At 42.7% G+C, this 18,180-nt stretch overlaps 1 protein-coding gene across 1 annotated transcript in view; it reads right to left on the minus strand.

The window, feature by feature from the left end:
* c9h8orf34 (chromosome 9 C8orf34 homolog) overlaps nt 1–18,180 on the minus strand; it is an 80,940-nt gene that overhangs the window by 8,317 nt on the left and 54,443 nt on the right. The window contains exons 10-12 of the mRNA XM_018753897.2: nt 17,458–17,522; nt 5,230–5,353; nt 987–1,384 (exon numbers count right to left, since the gene is read on the minus strand). Of these exons, the coding sequence (XP_018609413.2) occupies nt 987–1,384; nt 5,230–5,353; nt 17,458–17,522 (587 nt within the window). The remainder of the gene's footprint in view (nt 1–986; nt 1,385–5,229; nt 5,354–17,457; nt 17,523–18,180) is intronic.

The following is an 18,180-nucleotide window of genomic DNA, read 5'->3' on the forward strand; positions in this document are numbered from 1 at the left end:
GGGGAGACAAAGACAAGGACCCGAAAATCCATAATCGGCTGAATACGATATATGGAAGAGAGTCGGAAGAGCGAGAAGGCTGGGCTCGTTCCCTCTTTTCAGGGCGGTGGGACCAGCTGGCTACAATCAAACATGATTTGTGGCGCTGAGGTTTTTGATAATCTCCCTAGGCGTCAACCAAAGGAGCTGACAAAAAAAATTAACAATAAAAAAACAGAGAAATGGTGAAATTCCTGCAAGCGATTAATAGAGCCGTCCGAGAACTTCTCCTCTTAACAGCATTGCCGAGCAGCAGACCATGAAAATGAACTAAATGAGGAAAAAAAACCAGAAACTTCTCTTTTATCCCAGACACGTTTTTTCCGCTTTAAATCGACATCATACCAGGGTGACCCCTGCCAAATGCAGGCAAATCTTTCTGTGATTTCAGCCTGAAGTATGAAGTCTTGTGTTCCGTTACAATTCCTATACACACAGATGACTTGTTTTATATTGCGGCGCGAATGCGTTACGTTGAGCAGCCTTGAGGAAAACGTGGGTGGCCAATAGTTTCGACCATGGTTTCGACTACAGGGACTCATTGTAACTGACCCGCACCTTTGTGTCACCAGCGTCTCATCTGCCACCCAGGAAACCCACGTGGACCGTGGTTCCCTGCTTCATGGGAAACCTTGACTCGTCTCAAAGTGGAACTCGGTTGCCTGGAGCTCATGAGTCAACCAGCGACTGCGGTCAATCAAAATTCCTAACTGGGCAGACACCTCTATGGCGTGGCTGAGTTTTAAAGTTTATATTTCTATTCCACTGTTATAAATCACAACGTTGTATTGAAATGTGTAATCCTAATATTTTTCTGCTGTATTGCGGAAGGGTTTGGCCTGTTTCAATGAAGGGCGTGAAACAATGCTGCAATGTGCTTCGATTCTCATCGCTGGAATGGAGGTTCAGAAGGGGAGGGTAAGGGCCACTGGAAAAGCAATACTCACCTCTGACAGACTGCCCCTCGGGACGGTTGCTTTCCCGAGGGTCTCGGAGGAGCTCGGTCCAGGGGGTGTGAGCAGGGGAGTGGCTGGCCTGCTCCTCTGGGCCCCGTGCCCGCCGGGCGTAAGGGTGCGAGGCGTCAGACTGCTGGGGGTATGTGGTCGGCTGGTTGCCCGTGCCCTGCTGCCCCCAGCAGTGTTGGAGGGTAGGGACCGGCTGACAGGACTGCTGGGAGTCAAGGCACGGCCGGGCGCCGGAGAGGTTGGCTTGGCGCTCTTGGCTGGTGGGCCTCCCGGGGGATGCACTGGGGCGCTGTGGAGGAGCGGGTTTGAGAGCAGGCCGCTGTGGGGGCTGTTGGGACTCCTCACCACCTTCCCCTCGGACAGCTTGGCCGAGTCCTTCTCTGCAGGGGGGCGAAAACACACACCGACATCCCGCACAAATCAAACACATGCCAGCCCATTGTTTTTCATTTCGCAACATCTGGAATATTGGAGGTTCTCCTTTTTAATGGATAAACCTCAACACATCTGCACACAACAATGAGGGCAACAGTGAGACAGGGACACGCATTCAGGGCTAAGGGTTCCAGCCTGCGTTAGGTGTGCCGTGTGAGTCGAATGTGACCATCCTTCCTTTCCTCTTTCATGAGGACTCAGTATTTCTGCACTGTGACTCAGACTGGTAACGTCCGTTTGCTTGTGAAAAATGGGGCTTTCAGCTCCTGACCAGAACAGCTGTCTTCTTCTGCATGACTCCACTCCAAAACAGTCTTTCCTGTCTTCTTCTGGACGTTTTTCATATGTTTATACAAAACAAGCTAAGAGCTGCCCTGCATGAGGTGTTTTTGCAGAAATGACGTAAAAACTCAGGCTTCTGACCGCATGCAGTCCTGACACGCATGTCACAAGTTTTGACTTCCTCGTTTACGACCATTGCAGAGCGTTCTCCAAAATAATCATGTCCCTTCACTACCATAAAAACGCAAAACACATGTTTTTGTTCCGGATCTCAAAAGCGTTTGGAATCCGTTGCCTTCGTGCACCCAGATCTACATTGGGAAATGATTTAGCCCCCTGAAACCTTTCCCGGGACTCTTTTCTGTGCAAAGGCTTTTTTCCGGAATCAATACATTAAAGTCCAAACTGCAAATAATTAAATTTCTCCTTTCTGCATTTAATTACATGGGATGTCATCTTGAAGCAGAGCACGGATGTCTTGTCTGGATGCCAAGCAACTTGTTGTGTTGTTTATGATCCTGCAGTGAAATTCATACAGATATGACTGTAACACTCTTTTGCTATTACATCCCCATCATAATATACAAATATGAACACATGGCATGTCTTTCCATAGCACACTTTTTGTTATATTTATCCAAAGCATCTTACAAATTCTACCCAGTCACTCTTGCTCAAGGCTATTGCGGCACTTCGCTCTCACGACTGCAATCGGAAAACTTCATTTCGAAATGCTTACGTTTAACCACTTTGCTACTGGCTGCTCCCTTCACCGTAACACACATGCTGTGTTTATACTGCTCTGAAGCAGTATAATCCCTATGATAATCCTTGTGATAAGACCTGAGGAGGCTGGCCGACCGTGATACCAGCACCCCATGCTGACTGAAGCTGATGACTGCTTGCCATGATGGACGAGACGTACCTATGTGAACTGGGACATCAAATTAATATTCATCTACAATGTTATTATTAGTTGTATATTGACTTAAAAGTCTTTTTTAATCTAGAATGCCCAGGAGGTGTAGGCAACCACCAGCACTTGGGCCCCCAGATGTTTTTTCTCCCTTGACTTTCGGTTGGGAGTTTTTTGTTCCTTTCCTCCATGGCCAGTAGGCATACTAATAGATTTAATAACAGCATGGATAATGTATTACTCTAGCATATAGTCAACTGTCTTAGTTGTTTATTTGTCTTATGCCGTTAATCAGCACTGAGAAGAGTACTCAATAAAAATAAATTGAACTGAATTGAATTGACCTGAAGTAAAACAGGTTTCAAGCGAAATAAAAAACTATGCTTTGGTTAAACGTGTTTTGTGACCAAACCTTTTTCATTTAATGGCAGGTTTTAATAAGGTCTGCATGCCAAGGAGAAAAAAAGGACAGGGCTGTGCAAGAAATGCGAAGGAACGCGATGCAAGAAAACGCCAGGTACCTAACCTTGTGCCACGTCCTTTTTCGCTTTGTCAACCAAATTTCAGTTTTTGCTGAGAGCCATAAAAGGCCAAATCATTCTTCACAACTTCTCTTTGTAAAGAAACTTTTGATGTTTGGATGGCAGCAGCTCAGCCACACATTTTCAAAGTTGTTAATGAAAGTACATTGTGAGGAACTTAACATGTTTTTATTGTAGTACAGTTTCTTTAACGCGAAGCACAGTGTGTCATTGGCCAGTGGTATTTTATGTTTCCAGGCAATGGTCACCATTATGAGAGGATGGACATGGAACACTAACTTGAGGAGAGGTTGACATTACTGGGGATGTGGTGACATTACTTACGTACTTCTGACGCACATTTTTAGCCCAACTGTGGTAACCCTTAGCTAGATTGTATACCCTGAGATCTAGTTCTGTACAACTTTCGATTGCCCATTTTGAGACATCATCGAAGATACAGAGTGGTGAGGCCAAGTACTTGAACTGCGTGACATCTGAATTAAGACCAGGTAGCAGAAGAGGAGTTATTGCTGGGTTGCTTGCTCAACCATAGTGAGGTCTGAGCCGTTTTTTGAAAAGCTCATGCAATGAGAAGTGACTCTGAGAGGAAAGTTGTGAGCCTGGGGCATCCCTAGAAACCAGAAGTACCATCTGTAATTAACTCCCTTTAATCAGAAATGTTTCCAGCACAAGGCTGAAGAACCAGGCCCTGAAAGAGGAATCCTCTTCAAATTTCCAACTATGTCTTCGTGAAACGTTTTAACAATTCAATGCCTGTCCGATCTAAGAATTAAAAAAAGAAAAAAAAAAAAACACAAAAACTAATCGGAACAATAGCCTTCTTTCCACCACTGGGTTTAAATTATGTGACTCATAAGTCCTTTTGGGAAAACTATTATTTAAAATGTTAAAATAAAGTAACGGCCATTAAATTACATGCCAGTAACTTCAACATTCCATGGCATTCATCCTAGATTTTAGCAACTAAAAATTTTTTTCATTGCATAAACATCCCTCGGAGCTTGGCTTTCTCAATAAGAGTAAATGATCCGATTTATAAAGTATAGGAAATTGTAACACGTCAAGGTAATAGCGTCCCAACAGTTTAGCTGAAAGAAGGTCAGCTGAGTTATCGGTGATTTGTAAAGTCTGAAGTAATCCAAATGTACCTTAAGGCTTTCGCTGACTACATAATAGGAGTAAAAATAGAGATAAAAGCGAAAGTCCAGACCTTCAACATGGAAGCCATTAGCAGCTAATAAAGGCATGAAAGGAGGAAATTAGCTGGTTGAATGGCCTAATTCCCTGCCTTGTGGGGAACTCGCCATTTGAACGTAAACTTTGCGTAAAATAACCAACAATCAATGCCATCTGATGGCTCGAGGGTCGTTGGAGCGCTCGTAGCATCGGCCGACTTGTCCCGCCCTGGAAGAGAGAGGACCTGCGCCCTTCGGGCTGAGAATTCCGGCGACTCACAGCACACCCTCCCAAGGTGAGACAGGCTTTCATTCAGCCAAGGCTATGATTCCAAAGACACATCGCAAAGAGCAGGCTGCCTGAGGACAACCAGGGAGCTGCGTGACACATGTCCCCGACTTGGGTCGCACCCGCCACCGCTGCCTTTGGTTTCATCCAGATGCTTTCATTCCACTAATAACTCATTTGTCAAAAGGCACTCAAACGTCACTTGCTACGACCCTCGCCGACACCCCAGCTCCCCGTCTCTTCAAAGCGTGGGGTGTGGGGATCAAAACTGACTTTAACAAAGGCACCCTCAGCACTTGGCACGGGGACTAAAAAAGAGTGCAAGTTGTTATTAATTATTGGCTTACTTATTCAGCAGATCCCCTCATCCAAAGCAGAGTACACGGCTAGCTATTTCTGGGACGCGGTGACACGGTCGAACGTTTCTCGACGCGTGGTGCGTGTCTCTAAGGTCGACTCTGTTTTTTTGTTGGGCGAAACACGGCCAGCAGCAGTCCCTCGATGGACACTCCTTAGTTGTGCGTGTGTTTGTGTGTGTGTGGGGGGGGGGGGGGGGCGGTGGGGAGCGGGTTGGTCTCACCACCTCGGTGTCTGTCCGCAGCCTGCAGCTCCTTGGTGAAGAGAACCTCCTTCAGCTGGAGCTCCGTTTGACACAAGGAGCTCCCGCCTCTGGTGGGCTTCAGATCTGATTCCCAGACTGGTTGACGCTGGTGAAGATGAAAAAAGGCACATTAGAGGAAGAAAGACCCTTTTCCAATTATATTTCTCTGACTGTTGTTATAAGCCATATCTGTTATGAGAAGCAATTATTACTTTTATGAGTATTAGAAAAACATTCGTAAACCACAGGGCCCCATGATGAAAGGCTGTCCTCTAATGAGGGGATTAAGTCAGTTCGTGAACACTGGCACTTTGCTGTCAGTAGTGGCAACAGCAATTTCAGAATAACAATCAATAAATCCACGACAGTTGGGAATGTCAGTTGTGCTGGCGCCAGGCCTGAGCGCAGTCTTGCGTCAGTCGCCGGTTGAGAACGATGAATTCTCCAGCTTTCGATATTAAGATGCATCAGAACATAACCGTTATACAAACAAATGGTCACTTTATACGGAATAACTGGATCCAGTAAAAGATGGAGCCTAGTAAAAAATACAGACATCATTTAACTGCATCCAAATTCAGTTTTCAAAGTTGTGACCTAAAATTAGCGATTGTGTCATCACATGGAAAATTAAGTTGACGAGAGCACTGTAAAACTTCTCCATAAAGACATGTCAATTGTTGCAGCAACAATTTAATAGACGTTTTGATTCATAAATCTGGAACTGGCTTTAATCATTCATCTTTTCAGTAAAATTTCTAGAAACATGAAGGTGGCCTTACTTTTGTCAGCTGTAATATTAGTTTCCCAGAAAGGTGCCAAAATAATTGTTACTATAACGTGGGCAGGTTGCACTGGAGCAGTGAGCTCATAAATTTGCCAGCACTGATTGATTTCTTGATAGATTGAGGAGAGGAAAACAAGCCTTTAACTCCATGACAAATCCAACATGAGGCACTGCCGTTGTTCTCTTTAACCCTTCGGTGAGGTATCCGGTTATATGCATGGAGCCAAGGCTCTCGCTTCTCTGATTTGTGCTTAGTCCTCCTGCATGGGGACAGATGACTAGCAATGTGAAAAGAAGGTGGAGCTTTTAAAATCATAAGCTCTGCTGGCACATGATGGTATCTGATATTCAGGTAAGTCCATACGGAAATTGTCCAAACTAGTTTTTATTGGAGAAAATTAAAAATTAAAGTAAAACTGGAAGTAAAATTGTCAAATTGTCAATTGCCAAGTCCTTTGAATCAGAATTTGACCAGCAAATAAATAATCCAATATTGCAGTATGGACCCATCATGAGATACTTGAACTCCAGCCAAAAAGACCCCGGGATTAATTTTGCACCTTACTTAAGGTGTCAACCATATTGCTCAACAAAACAGTGCATGATATGGCTTTTCAGTGCTCAAGTGTACAACAGCAGTATCGGTCGTGGGATCTGAAGCGAGAGACTGCTCCTTCCGTGAGCTGTTGGGTGTCCCTCCGCCAAGTTAAACCAGCTGACCACCATGTGGAGAGCACCCTTCAACACGGCCCAACAACTAGGTTCAACAGTATACATTTCACCCTACATTCCAGCTTCAAAGCCTTCCTCAATAAAACGCTATTTTTGTTTTGTAAAAATGTTATTTACGAGAGAGTGCTGATCTAAACAAGCCCCAAACAGAATTTTACTATTAACTCCTATATGCTGGAGAAAACATATGGAAAAATTCTGCTGGGAATTTGCAGTGTGTTGGACGCCAGGGGAACTCGTGGGGGGGGTCCGCGTCTCCCTGCTCGTCCACTCCTGGGCTCGATGCTTGGTCTTGTGCCGCCTTCCAAAGAGCTGGATCAAGGTGGCTTTCCACATAAACGTGAATATTCAATTTCCTCTTTTGACTTTCTCTTTAGACCTGCGTTTATTTTCACGGCTTAGCAAAATCTTCAGTCCACAACAACTCACCGGGTTCACAACGTATTCATCTGCAAATATGGTCTTTTATCACAGCAATCCAGATTAATCACTTTGCTTATGGGTACAAGGGCAGACACCATAAGGTCGCAAGTACTTCACCGCTGCGCACCCTGCCGCCTGACACGCTGAAAATATCGCTTTCTGTGATGTTATTTGTAGTAGTGGAGACGCCATTAGACCCGAGTCCTATTAACAGTGCAGGCCCATTTCTTCATGTGGTTCCTGTGGTCTAAGAGAGCAGGACGGCGGGCAGAAAGTTCTCCATTCGGCGTCTGCATGTCACTAACAAAATAATAAAATCTGTGGTAAGAACAAAATAAGGCGAGCAAACTGCTTGAAATAAACCAGACACCTAATATGTTAATATTACAATGAACGAAACAGCGGAGCTGACTGTTCCTGGAGGTTATTTAGTAATGGTTTTCAGTTGTGTTTTTGTACAAGCTTGTTCTTTGGAGATTTTTATTATTTCAAATACTTTTACACTTTTGTTTGCTTTTCCCTGGCTGGGTGAAAACAGGTAAGCTGGCTTTGCGTTCCAGCGGCACGTTTGTGCTCATGTTTCTGATTATTTGATCACTGGGCTACAGCCGCTGCAGTAGGGCTGAGCGCTGATTTTGTGCTCGACTCCGAGGCCCCGGAACAGTACGCTAAAGTACCTCCTTTAATAAACCCACATGAAACACAGAGTGTCCACATGACACGGATCTCACTTTGTCGGTTTCTTCTGGCCCGCCTGCTCCTACTTAATGCCTGCCTCCCTGATGTGTCAGTGCTTCTGGGTAACAGTAAAGTTACCCAGTCATGCTCTCAAAAATGTCTCGTTTCCAAGATTCTCTCAGAGTTTGTACCCATAATACCTTCTTTACGTTCGTTTTTGTTGTGCCGCTCCAGTTTGAAATAGGGTGTTTTTTTCTGTTGACATGAAAATGTCACGCAGGACCAGGTTAAATGTTTATTTTCCCTCTCGCGGTTGTTTTGAACTGGTTTCTAAGTAAATGGATGTCACGTGCGGAGGAATCGCTGCAGCTACTAAACTGCTCCGCACGACTGCACCTCCTGTCATGAAAGGAACGTTCCACCCACAATCCTCTGTGAGCTTCGCATGCTAGGTGTCATGGATGGCCATGCGACGCATGACCCGAATGCAGCGCTCCAGGCTGGATGAGGGTCTGTAGGACTCAGGCCTCTGGGGTTGTCCATAGCAACAGTCACAACCACACAGGAGGAAGGACCGTTCCAGCAGATGGCTGTTCCACCGCAAGAAGAGTGTGGACAACCATGACCGCAGTGCAACCTACCGCATATGTTAACTGGCCCCCAAACCCCCAGGAAACTGGTAACATCAGAGTAAATGATACAAGCTTAAAACCTGAAGGTTACCGGTTCGAAACCCCAGGAACGACCTTGCTCTTGTACTGTTGAGTAGCAATGGTTGCAGACAGCTAAGTTAAACTGACCAACAGTAAAGATGAGGTTGAATTTGAGGGTTGCATGATGTGCCCAGGAGGAGAGAATCCACACACTGTGTGTTAATATTAAGTATATAATTATATTCAATAATCCATCCATCTTTCCACCCCTCTTCATTAACCACTTGTCCTGAGAAGGCTTGCGGGGGTCCAGAGCCTATCAGGGAATCACAAGGCACATGTTTTGTAGGGGTATACCCTGGATGGGATGTCAAACCATCACAGATATTCAATTATATAATTATACAATTTAATTTAATGCTGTAACCCTGACCTGAACAAGCAGTTAATTATAGTGAGTGATTATATACATTTATTAGAAAATAGGGCCTCCAGAGGACAGAGGTCCTGAATGATTCTGGGCTTGGTTTTACCCACATTTTGAATCCATCTGTGGTAAGGAGTCCAACAGAATGCAACTTTGTCGTATGCTTGGATGCTTTTTGCTTCATCGGTCACAGTGAAAGCAGCACTCAGGTGTGCACGCACAATTCTGCCGGTGGAATTGGGTGAATAGTGCCACCAAGCACGTGTCGGCGCAGTTTTCGGTGCAGATCTTAGAGCAGTTCCCTTGTAATCTGAAGGTTTCAAGACTGAATCCCTCTTCTCGCATCAGTACCCTGGATCAAAGCTATTTACCATGAACAGATATAAGTATAGCCTGCTGTATGAAAGGGTAAATCACTGCAAGTCACTTATTGTACACACCTAAAATTAAGTTTCTTTAAACAAAGGTACCCATAAAATAAAAATAATAATACAAAGACTAAAACAGAACTTCACTGCAGTATTTGCCTTTGGTTCTCACCACCATTTTTACTAAATACAAATGTAAAAATGGCTTTACTGGTTCACTCATATGCATTTACTGTGAGTGCTCAGCAGCACAGTCTACCAGCAAGAGGAGCTGAGGGCACAGAAGTGCGATGAGTCTCAATTCTTACTTTGGCCTGTTGCTTCTAATCCACATGACAAGCAGTAAATACAAGTGGGTTCCCTCTGTGGGAGGAAGGGAGGGGATGTTAAAGACTGAGGTCAAACTTTTAATAAAACTGTTACCAAGCAAAGTTTGCATACCTTTAGCAACAGGTGTATTGGTTGTGTATGTGGGCAGCTCAGCCCCTGGTTTGTGACCACCTTCTCTTTGTGCAAACAAGGTGGATGTGAGACATGCGGCTGGTGCGAGGAGTGGGGAGCTGGCCACAGAGTGGGGGGACATGGCGGGGGAGTTGGGTTGGCCCACCATCAACCCAGGAAGCAAACACCAGTGACCACGTTAATTCAATCCCACAAGGCAGGCCATGAAACCAGTTTAAAGGGTACTCTCAGTTTGTTTTCAGGATATGGGTTGTAGGGAACATGGAGAGAAGGGGGGGGGGGCATAGTCCTCACCATGTTTTTTCCTCTAGTTTGCATGTCTTTGAGTTTTTAACATCTTGCTGAAAACAAATAGCTGATTTATTGCTCTTTCATGTGAATGGCTGCCAGCAGTGATCACATCTGGTTTTTTTTTTTTTTTTTTTTATTTTTCCTTTTTGAATTTAAAAAAAAAGGATTTTAACAATCTTGTTTACTGCAATGGCCTGCCTTTTATCAGAGTTCGTGAAGTAGGAGTGTTTCGGTGTGCACTGACTCACTGATCGCATGCGTGGTGTCCACATCCTTCTTGGACGCACACTATGCTATACCACGTGGACGCTGTCCAGTCGTAAATGATGGTTTATGATGCAGCCTCTCTAATCGCTGATATATGCGCCGTTCTTATTTAGCTGAGACCAATCTAAATATATTAGTTATTTTTATTGCTTTGTTGTGAAGGGGTTGAAAATATTGGAATATAATGGAATATGCTCACATTTGCTCAGAATGTAAGGCAGAGCAGTTGGATGGAATTCGTCAGATGTCAGCTGTGCAAAGACAATAAACCAAGGATGTCCAAACAAATGTGTAAAGGCTTAAGACCAAGAATGATGGAGCATCTATTTCCTTCACTATCTATTTTAGGATTACTTCCAACACTGTCTGTATATAGAATGTCTGCAGTAACCTAACAAGGAGCTTGAACCAACCAACTGCGTAAACCAGGCAATAAAACATTATACAACATTTTACACATTAGAAGGGGACCACAGTAGCCATCCTGCTCTCCAAAGCATCTTTGCTCAGGTAATCATAAGACTAAGAGCCGGCAGCCCGAATAATTTTTTTTCTTCTACAGCTGAACTTCATGGCCATGTGTTGCTTCTTCCTTGTCCATGCGTTTATCCAAAGAAATTTAGTTTTACACATATACTATATTACAGAGAACTACTTGGCTCAAGGACACAATTAAAGAGTACAGTAACCTTCACTGAGTCCATGTCTTTAACTTTTACCTCTTTAAGGAAGCAGGCATAACAATTGGAGAGCACTGGTGCTTCAGTAAAGACATAGTCAATGATACCAGGTTACTTCAGCTGTGCAAAAGGACACTCTCACCATATCATACAATATCTTACTTCCATGATTGAAAAGTAGCAGCAGATGGTTGGAACATGCAACAGGATGGTCCAGGTTTGAATTCCAGCTTAAGTGCCTTTAAGTCACAGCAATAAAAAATCATAATGTATAAATAAAAAATGCAGTATTTGTAAGTAATGAAGAATACAAATCCTATAAATTACCCTGTATAAAGGAATCAGCGAAATAAAGGTTAAAAATTAAAAAGGATACATTCACAGAAATTCATCTGCAGTCTGGTAGGTTCATGTAGTTAATTCTTATGAAGATGTAAGCTACTAGCTGTGGCAGATCCCATGTCCAGTGTCTGTAAATTGGTGCAATATACTGACTGTTCCATCGATGCACCGTCTTGAGCATATACTGGTCTGGTGGCATTGCAAACAAATGTTTTGTAACCTTGACATCTGTGCATTTCAGCAGCAGGGAAGACAAAGCAGAGTTGAATGCGACTCATAGATTCAAGTTGCTCTTTTTTCACATCTGCAAAGAAATTGAAAAGCTGAGATTTACGTCGCTTTGGAGAAAAAGCATCTGGTAAATGAATAAATGAAAATGTAATGTAAATGTTTTGGTGCTAACACTCGTAACACTGAGGTTTAAGAAGTGGGCTCACAAATAGTAAACAGTTACCTGACTTCACTTAGAATGCAAACACGGATGGAAGAAAAAAAAACCTTTATTCCGACATGCTATTAACTCCGAAACACGGTCATTTCTCTTCAGCACAGTGCTGCGGTCTGTATTTAGAGAATATGTTCAAACCACAACAATGCAACTTGTTCTATGAGAAAATCTTTTGTCAGGGCCCATTAGAGGTAAGTTATTTGTTTGCCTGGGAAGCCTAGCAGATGTACCCTGTGGTCATGCACAGAGTTTGGTTCTGGTTTTTGTTGGCGATTGGTAGCTGTCACTAGCTACTGACATTATGGATCCTCATTTTACACGCAGCTGGGAAGGAATGTGATGCTTCCCTTTGGTGAGTAAGACATAAAATCTGGGCAAGAGATGTCAAAGAAACAGATTGATGCTGTTGCCATAATATATTCACACCTATTTCTTAGCTACCCTTACTGGTAATTTGATTGCACCAAAAATTTCACATCTCTAAAACTATGTTACAATATACTGTAAGTGAATATATAGGCATATGAACTTCCAGCAGTATCAAAGCTACCCTAAAAGCCCTCATCAACCCAGACATGTTGATTTAATATGCTTCAGCATTAGCCCAGCATTTCTTAAACAAACCATGAGATCATGGCCTGCATTTTTGATACCTCCGGCAAGAATTTACTGCGCTGCCACAACACTTTTCCAGCTGTAAATGAGCGGTCTCATGTTAAGTGGAATAAAATCCCATAATCTATTGCACAGTGGCACAGTGGAGAGTGCAGCTCCTGGGATTTGGATTCAGACCTGGGTTCAAATCCAGCTCAGTCTGAATGGAGATTTAATGTACTCCCTGTGTTAATACAGGATTCTATGCATGAAGAAAAAGCAGTAATAGTAAACCAGTTAAATAACCTGCTGTAAAAACCACACGAGTGGTTCCAAAACAGCAACCTTGACACATGGACACTTATCCTGCCCATGTACATGAGCCCTCTGGTAGAAAAAGAGAAGTACTTAAATTACGCAGATTATGATCGATTGCACTGAAATGTAATTTTTAATATATATATACACTTTTTAAAAAATTTTCTCCAAATTTTTTGCAAAAATATGACCAACTAATGCATATTTGGAGATGTATTTAGAATTGCACAGTGACTTTGGTTTACTTTCATATCTGACTTTTAAATTAAACATTAAAAAGGCAATGGAATTATGAGATCAGTATTTGCCATAGTATGATAGGCTTACATAAATCAGAGGATCTCCCTTTATTAAAGCGATATTTTTGTCCGAGTTTTATTTGATTGCTACTTTAGTTCCCACATCGAAAATGTATTTAGTTTTACAAGCTGAAGATATGGGAGGCCCAAGGCTTCAGTTAGCCTCTCAGAGGGAGGCGAAGGATCAAGCAGAATGAAGAGAAGCCACATTAGAGACGACCATCCCAGGCTGGGAAATAGTAAAAAGGCAAACGGGCAAAAACAAAAAACATGTCAGTATGAAGTGAGAATAGAGACTGGAGTCTAAGGGTTAGCTGGGGGCAACGCAGACCATCCCAACCACACCCGGCCACACAGCCTCGGCTCTGATTCTACCTAAAACATTTAGGGGGCTGCATGCCTGTGTGATGCAGTATGTACACAGGCTGCGCTGCTCCAGTGTCTTTCCAAACCATCGCTTGACTTCATGTGTATGAAATTCAGAGAAACACCCTTCTGTGGTCTCCTTGTTCAGGACGACGGGGTCCCCCCGTGCATCGCCAGCCCCTAGAAAAATGACTGTTTTTCAAGAACTGCAAGAACTCTTGCAGTTGGACAAAAATTATTCCAGAAAAGCTCAGAATTAATGATAGAGGGGCAGTAATATAACGAGCAATGCTGTAGCAAACTACGTTTTTTCTTCGTTCTTTCCTGATTCATTAACTCAGTCATACATAGACATTATAACATTTCTTCATTATTTACAAAAAGTACTGACATACACTTGAAAAGGGTTCAACAAAATATCTCTTAATTGCATCAACCCTAAATGTAAATAAATAAATAAATAAATAAAAAAATAAGCTGTTGTAGTAATTTAATACCACAACAGATAGCTGAATGTAGAAACAGCATTATAACTTTGTCTCTGTTATAATGATGTTAAAGTATTATTAACGTGATGGTTAGATAATGAAGAGAAACACACTACAGAGGCTTGTGAGCTGTCCTGTAAACCTTAGTCTTGCAGGACATCGGGTAATGTAACGGTTGGAGTTGCCATCTCGCACTCAAAGGACCTAGGTTCAAATCCCACCTCAACCTGTAGAACCCTTAATCAAGGTACTTACCTTGAACTGATCCCACTCCATTATAGATGGGTAAATAACTAAGTCACTTTGGAGAAAAGTGTCAGCCAAATGAATAATAATACCGCCTCTCACTGCCTGGGACATTACTGAAATCGATGACAGGAGTATTATGGATAAGATCATCTACTACTATAACTTTCAAACATGTTTGTCCAATTTGATCGATAAAGTCAGGTGCCTATATTATTATACACAAATACATGTCTATAATATTTTCAAACTGTGTATGGTTAGCATGAGCAGGATGGGTGGGTAGCCATCTGGACAAATGACATTAATTTCATTGATCTGAGTATATAGGTCTATATAGGTCCAATCCAGGACTAATACACATCCTACTCCATGGAGACAAGCTCATGAACCAGTGAGATCAGTTGGTGTGGAAAGCGCTCAGACTCAACGAAAGGTGCTCTATTCCGACCACATCTACCAGCGGTGATTGTAACACACCCTGGTGCAGCGCCAAGACTTTCAGTTAACAAGTTATCATTTGTTCCTTATTAGAATTTTTTTTCATACTTTTTTTTTTTTTGTCCCAAAATGACCAGAGCTCTTGCTTTCAGTGAAAGCACATCCACAGATTTTATGGGGCACTTCTCACTTCGAGTGAGTGGCACGGAAGGGGAACCCGTTGAGCTAATGTTAACGATTAACAGCTCTACATCTGAATATCTTTTTTTTTTCGGTTCCTCCATCAAGAAGTAAAACACCACTTACAAAAGCAGCTCTGATGCTCTCACAGGGAATCCCCAGCTCCTTCACATTTTTATTCCATTCCACCACCAACACACCTGGTTCAGGTAAGGAACTTCCTTTGTCTGCTGCTTCTGCCATAACTGGGAATCACAGCTTTGGAGTCCAGTGTCCAACACTTGCATCTCACTAATCCACTTACCTGATGCTTCTCTCCACACTACCTACCCTGATTTACCCCTTAATACAGCCAGGTAATTTTTTCTGGAACAAATTTAAGTACTCTGCATAAGCGTTCCACAAGAAGAGAGGGGAGTTGAACCTGCAACCTTTGAATCCACAGGCAGCAGCACTAACCACTGCTTTACCTGTTACTCCCTACAGAGCAGGAAATGTATAGGTCAGATATTTACCTATAGATTTACACTTATAGTTACACATCTAGTATGGTTCTGAGAATGCGAAACCCAGCACCGACAGCACAGTGTGTGTTCAATCCCCGAGAAAGGCAACGTCAGCTGTCACGACTGACGAGCTGTGGTTCATGGGGTCTTTGCTGGGTCATCTGACTGGAGCTGGCAGTGCTTGAGATGAACCACATTGGTTTACGAACCATTGACAGAAAGTCATGTCTGTAAATGACATTGAAACTGTATCCAAATGGGAGCTCTCATGACCAAGGAGACTGTTTTTTCCTCAAATAATATATACTTAGCAACAATTCAGGCCAAGAAAACAGCAAAACATTATCAGTGCAGTGCATCACAATTTAAAACACTACTTGATAAAATATAATAATATAAACATCCACAGGAAAGCTGAAAATATAGAAATACATGAGGTATGACCTCAGACCTCAGAGTTATTGTTTGTCCCAAAAAAGTGACTCAGCTCCGAAAAGTATTACGTTTTGTTTTCCGACCGTTTGGCGTTTCGGGGGTAAAGTCCTGGAGGACTACTTAAACTAATACCCTTTGAGGAAGACAAATTACACTTGCCTTTCAAATAATGCCCGAGAAGCAAGCGGTTAGAGAACAACCGCAGCCGACATAAACTTCAAACTTGTACAGAAGGTGTTCCACGACATTTATTCTTAGATTTTCATGTGGAATAAATTAGGGACGCGTTCTCAAATGGTCTGGCAGCGTTTAACCTATGGACACTTCTGTCAGACAGAGGTGACAGAGACTGTAATTCAAAAGCCCAGGATGAGGGCATCTTTGAACTTGTTTGAAATAAGATCTGTGGGAACTGTAGTGTGCATGCAACGGCAGAGAGAGGCAAATGTTATTGTTTACGGCCTGACATTCTCAAAAGTTTATTTATTTTTTTTTATTCTATTTATTTTTTTTTAGAAGGTGCACTGCATGCCACGATTATGCCGCATCGAGCTTGTGACGAGCAGAGCGTCAGCGCGCTGCCAGCAGGTCTGGAGCCGCCATCCATCTGGTTCACACACGCGCCGTTTGTAGTGGGTGAAAGCGTGTGCCGTAAAACAGCCTTTAAACAACTTTTCCAGCGCTTGAATCGCGTCGTTAATACGTGGCATCAGCATCTTAGTGGACAGAAATATAACGGTTCCATAAATGGCGTGTGCGTGCGTGTGTCTGTGTGTGTCTGCGTGTGTGCGCGCGTGTGTGTCTTTGCGGATCTTGTTTCAAAGGCCTTTTGAAAAGTGTCAATGATAAATTATGGTCATAATCATTAGTTTTTGTATCACTGCAGGAGTGGATCACACACAGGCTTTTCAAACCAACAGTTTAGAAGCATATGAGGGCTGGTCTTCAGATTAATGTGAACAACAGTTTCATGTAGGATTACAAAATATTATGCTTATTAATTGCATTTTCCATTCAGTTTTGCTAGACTTGTACTACGTCAGTTTTTAGAAAAATATTCTAGATTCTTCAAATTCCAGGGAACTTTGGCACTGAGTTCCAAGCACTGAATATTCCGGTACCTTTGAAGATCTGATGCTTTCCAGAATATTGCAGTACTTTCTAGAAAGCTCTGCTGCAATCTAGAATCTTCCAATGGCTGCAAGATTCTGTGGTTAAAAGTGACACTCTACAGGAACTAGTGGCATTTTTACAATCAGTTCAATTTAACTAAACATTGTGATGTTTTTAATCAAGCTGCATAATTTACTGCCATAACAATATTTCACCACCTAACAAAAATCAAGAGTGCAAGATCGTGATGTTTTGCTGATCCAAAGTATACTTTCATATTAACTGCAATATATAGGTGTCCCATCCAGGTTGTACCTCCCCTTGCGCCCAGTGATTCTGGGATGAACTCCAGAACCCCACCATCCTGAATAGGACATGCAGCTAATGAAAATGGATGGATGGATGGATGGGCGGCCAAATGGACTTTAAGACTTTATCAGAGTTTTTTTTAGTAGAACCACATCTGCCAGAGCATTGCTTGTCAGTCACTCAGTGCTGGGTGTTCACTAGCATAAGGCCCCAGACCACCCCTTGTACAAGAATGATTTCTGTAGTTTTAACTTTCACTCTCACAATAGTGACAATAGGAAAAAAAAATGCAGGGGAACAATTTTAATTAATCAAGTAACCTGAGTGGGGATCATTCGGTAATTGCGCATTACTTACTGTCCCTGGAGCTGTCTCGAATTCCCCTTCGTCTTCCGTCACAGCTCCAGCGGCGGTCAATGGACCTGCTCCAGAAGCACGCAGAGGAAACCGACTGTTTGCACACGTTTGCACGATAAAGTGTTCAACAATATGAATTTTAGGCAGCCATAGCTAGAATACAACGCACAAATAGTAGAATAATAGTCTTACACAAATAGTGCCGCAAAATCATGGGAATCGTCAAATCAGACGCTACCTAAATGTAATTCTTGAGATTTTTGCAAAACTGAAAAAAAGGTAATAATGCAGTTTGGCTCTTAGTCTAGCTCTGCTGAAATCATTGTCCTGAAGGGAAGACTCCAGAAGCTTCTGGTTTCTGCCAGACACTGAACTATCTGATTCAACTTGTCTTACTGAAAGCCATTTCACAGCCTTTCTCAACACAGCTGTATAAAGGGAGCAAGAAAAGCTGCTGGACTTGACCATCAAGGACCATGAGTTTAATAGCCCTACCTTATAATATTGCATTTTCTACAAGGCTTGTGCAATATTCTTCCTCCCCATTAGGCATATGTTAAAAAATCTTTGATGCTAGTGCTGAGCTTTATAGGGATACAGGCAATAATTATTCAAAAAAGTACAAGAGGAAGGTATTAAAAGAGAGCTACAAGGCATAGTAAAGTTTCCAGACATATTAACCACCCACTGTGGTCTCAGGTAGGTTTTGGTCACTGAGTCACA

Source organism: Scleropages formosus, chromosome 9 (assembly GCF_900964775.1).
Source record: "Scleropages formosus chromosome 9, fSclFor1.1, whole genome shotgun sequence".
Classification (NCBI taxonomy): domain Eukaryota; kingdom Metazoa; phylum Chordata; class Actinopteri; order Osteoglossiformes; family Osteoglossidae; genus Scleropages; species Scleropages formosus.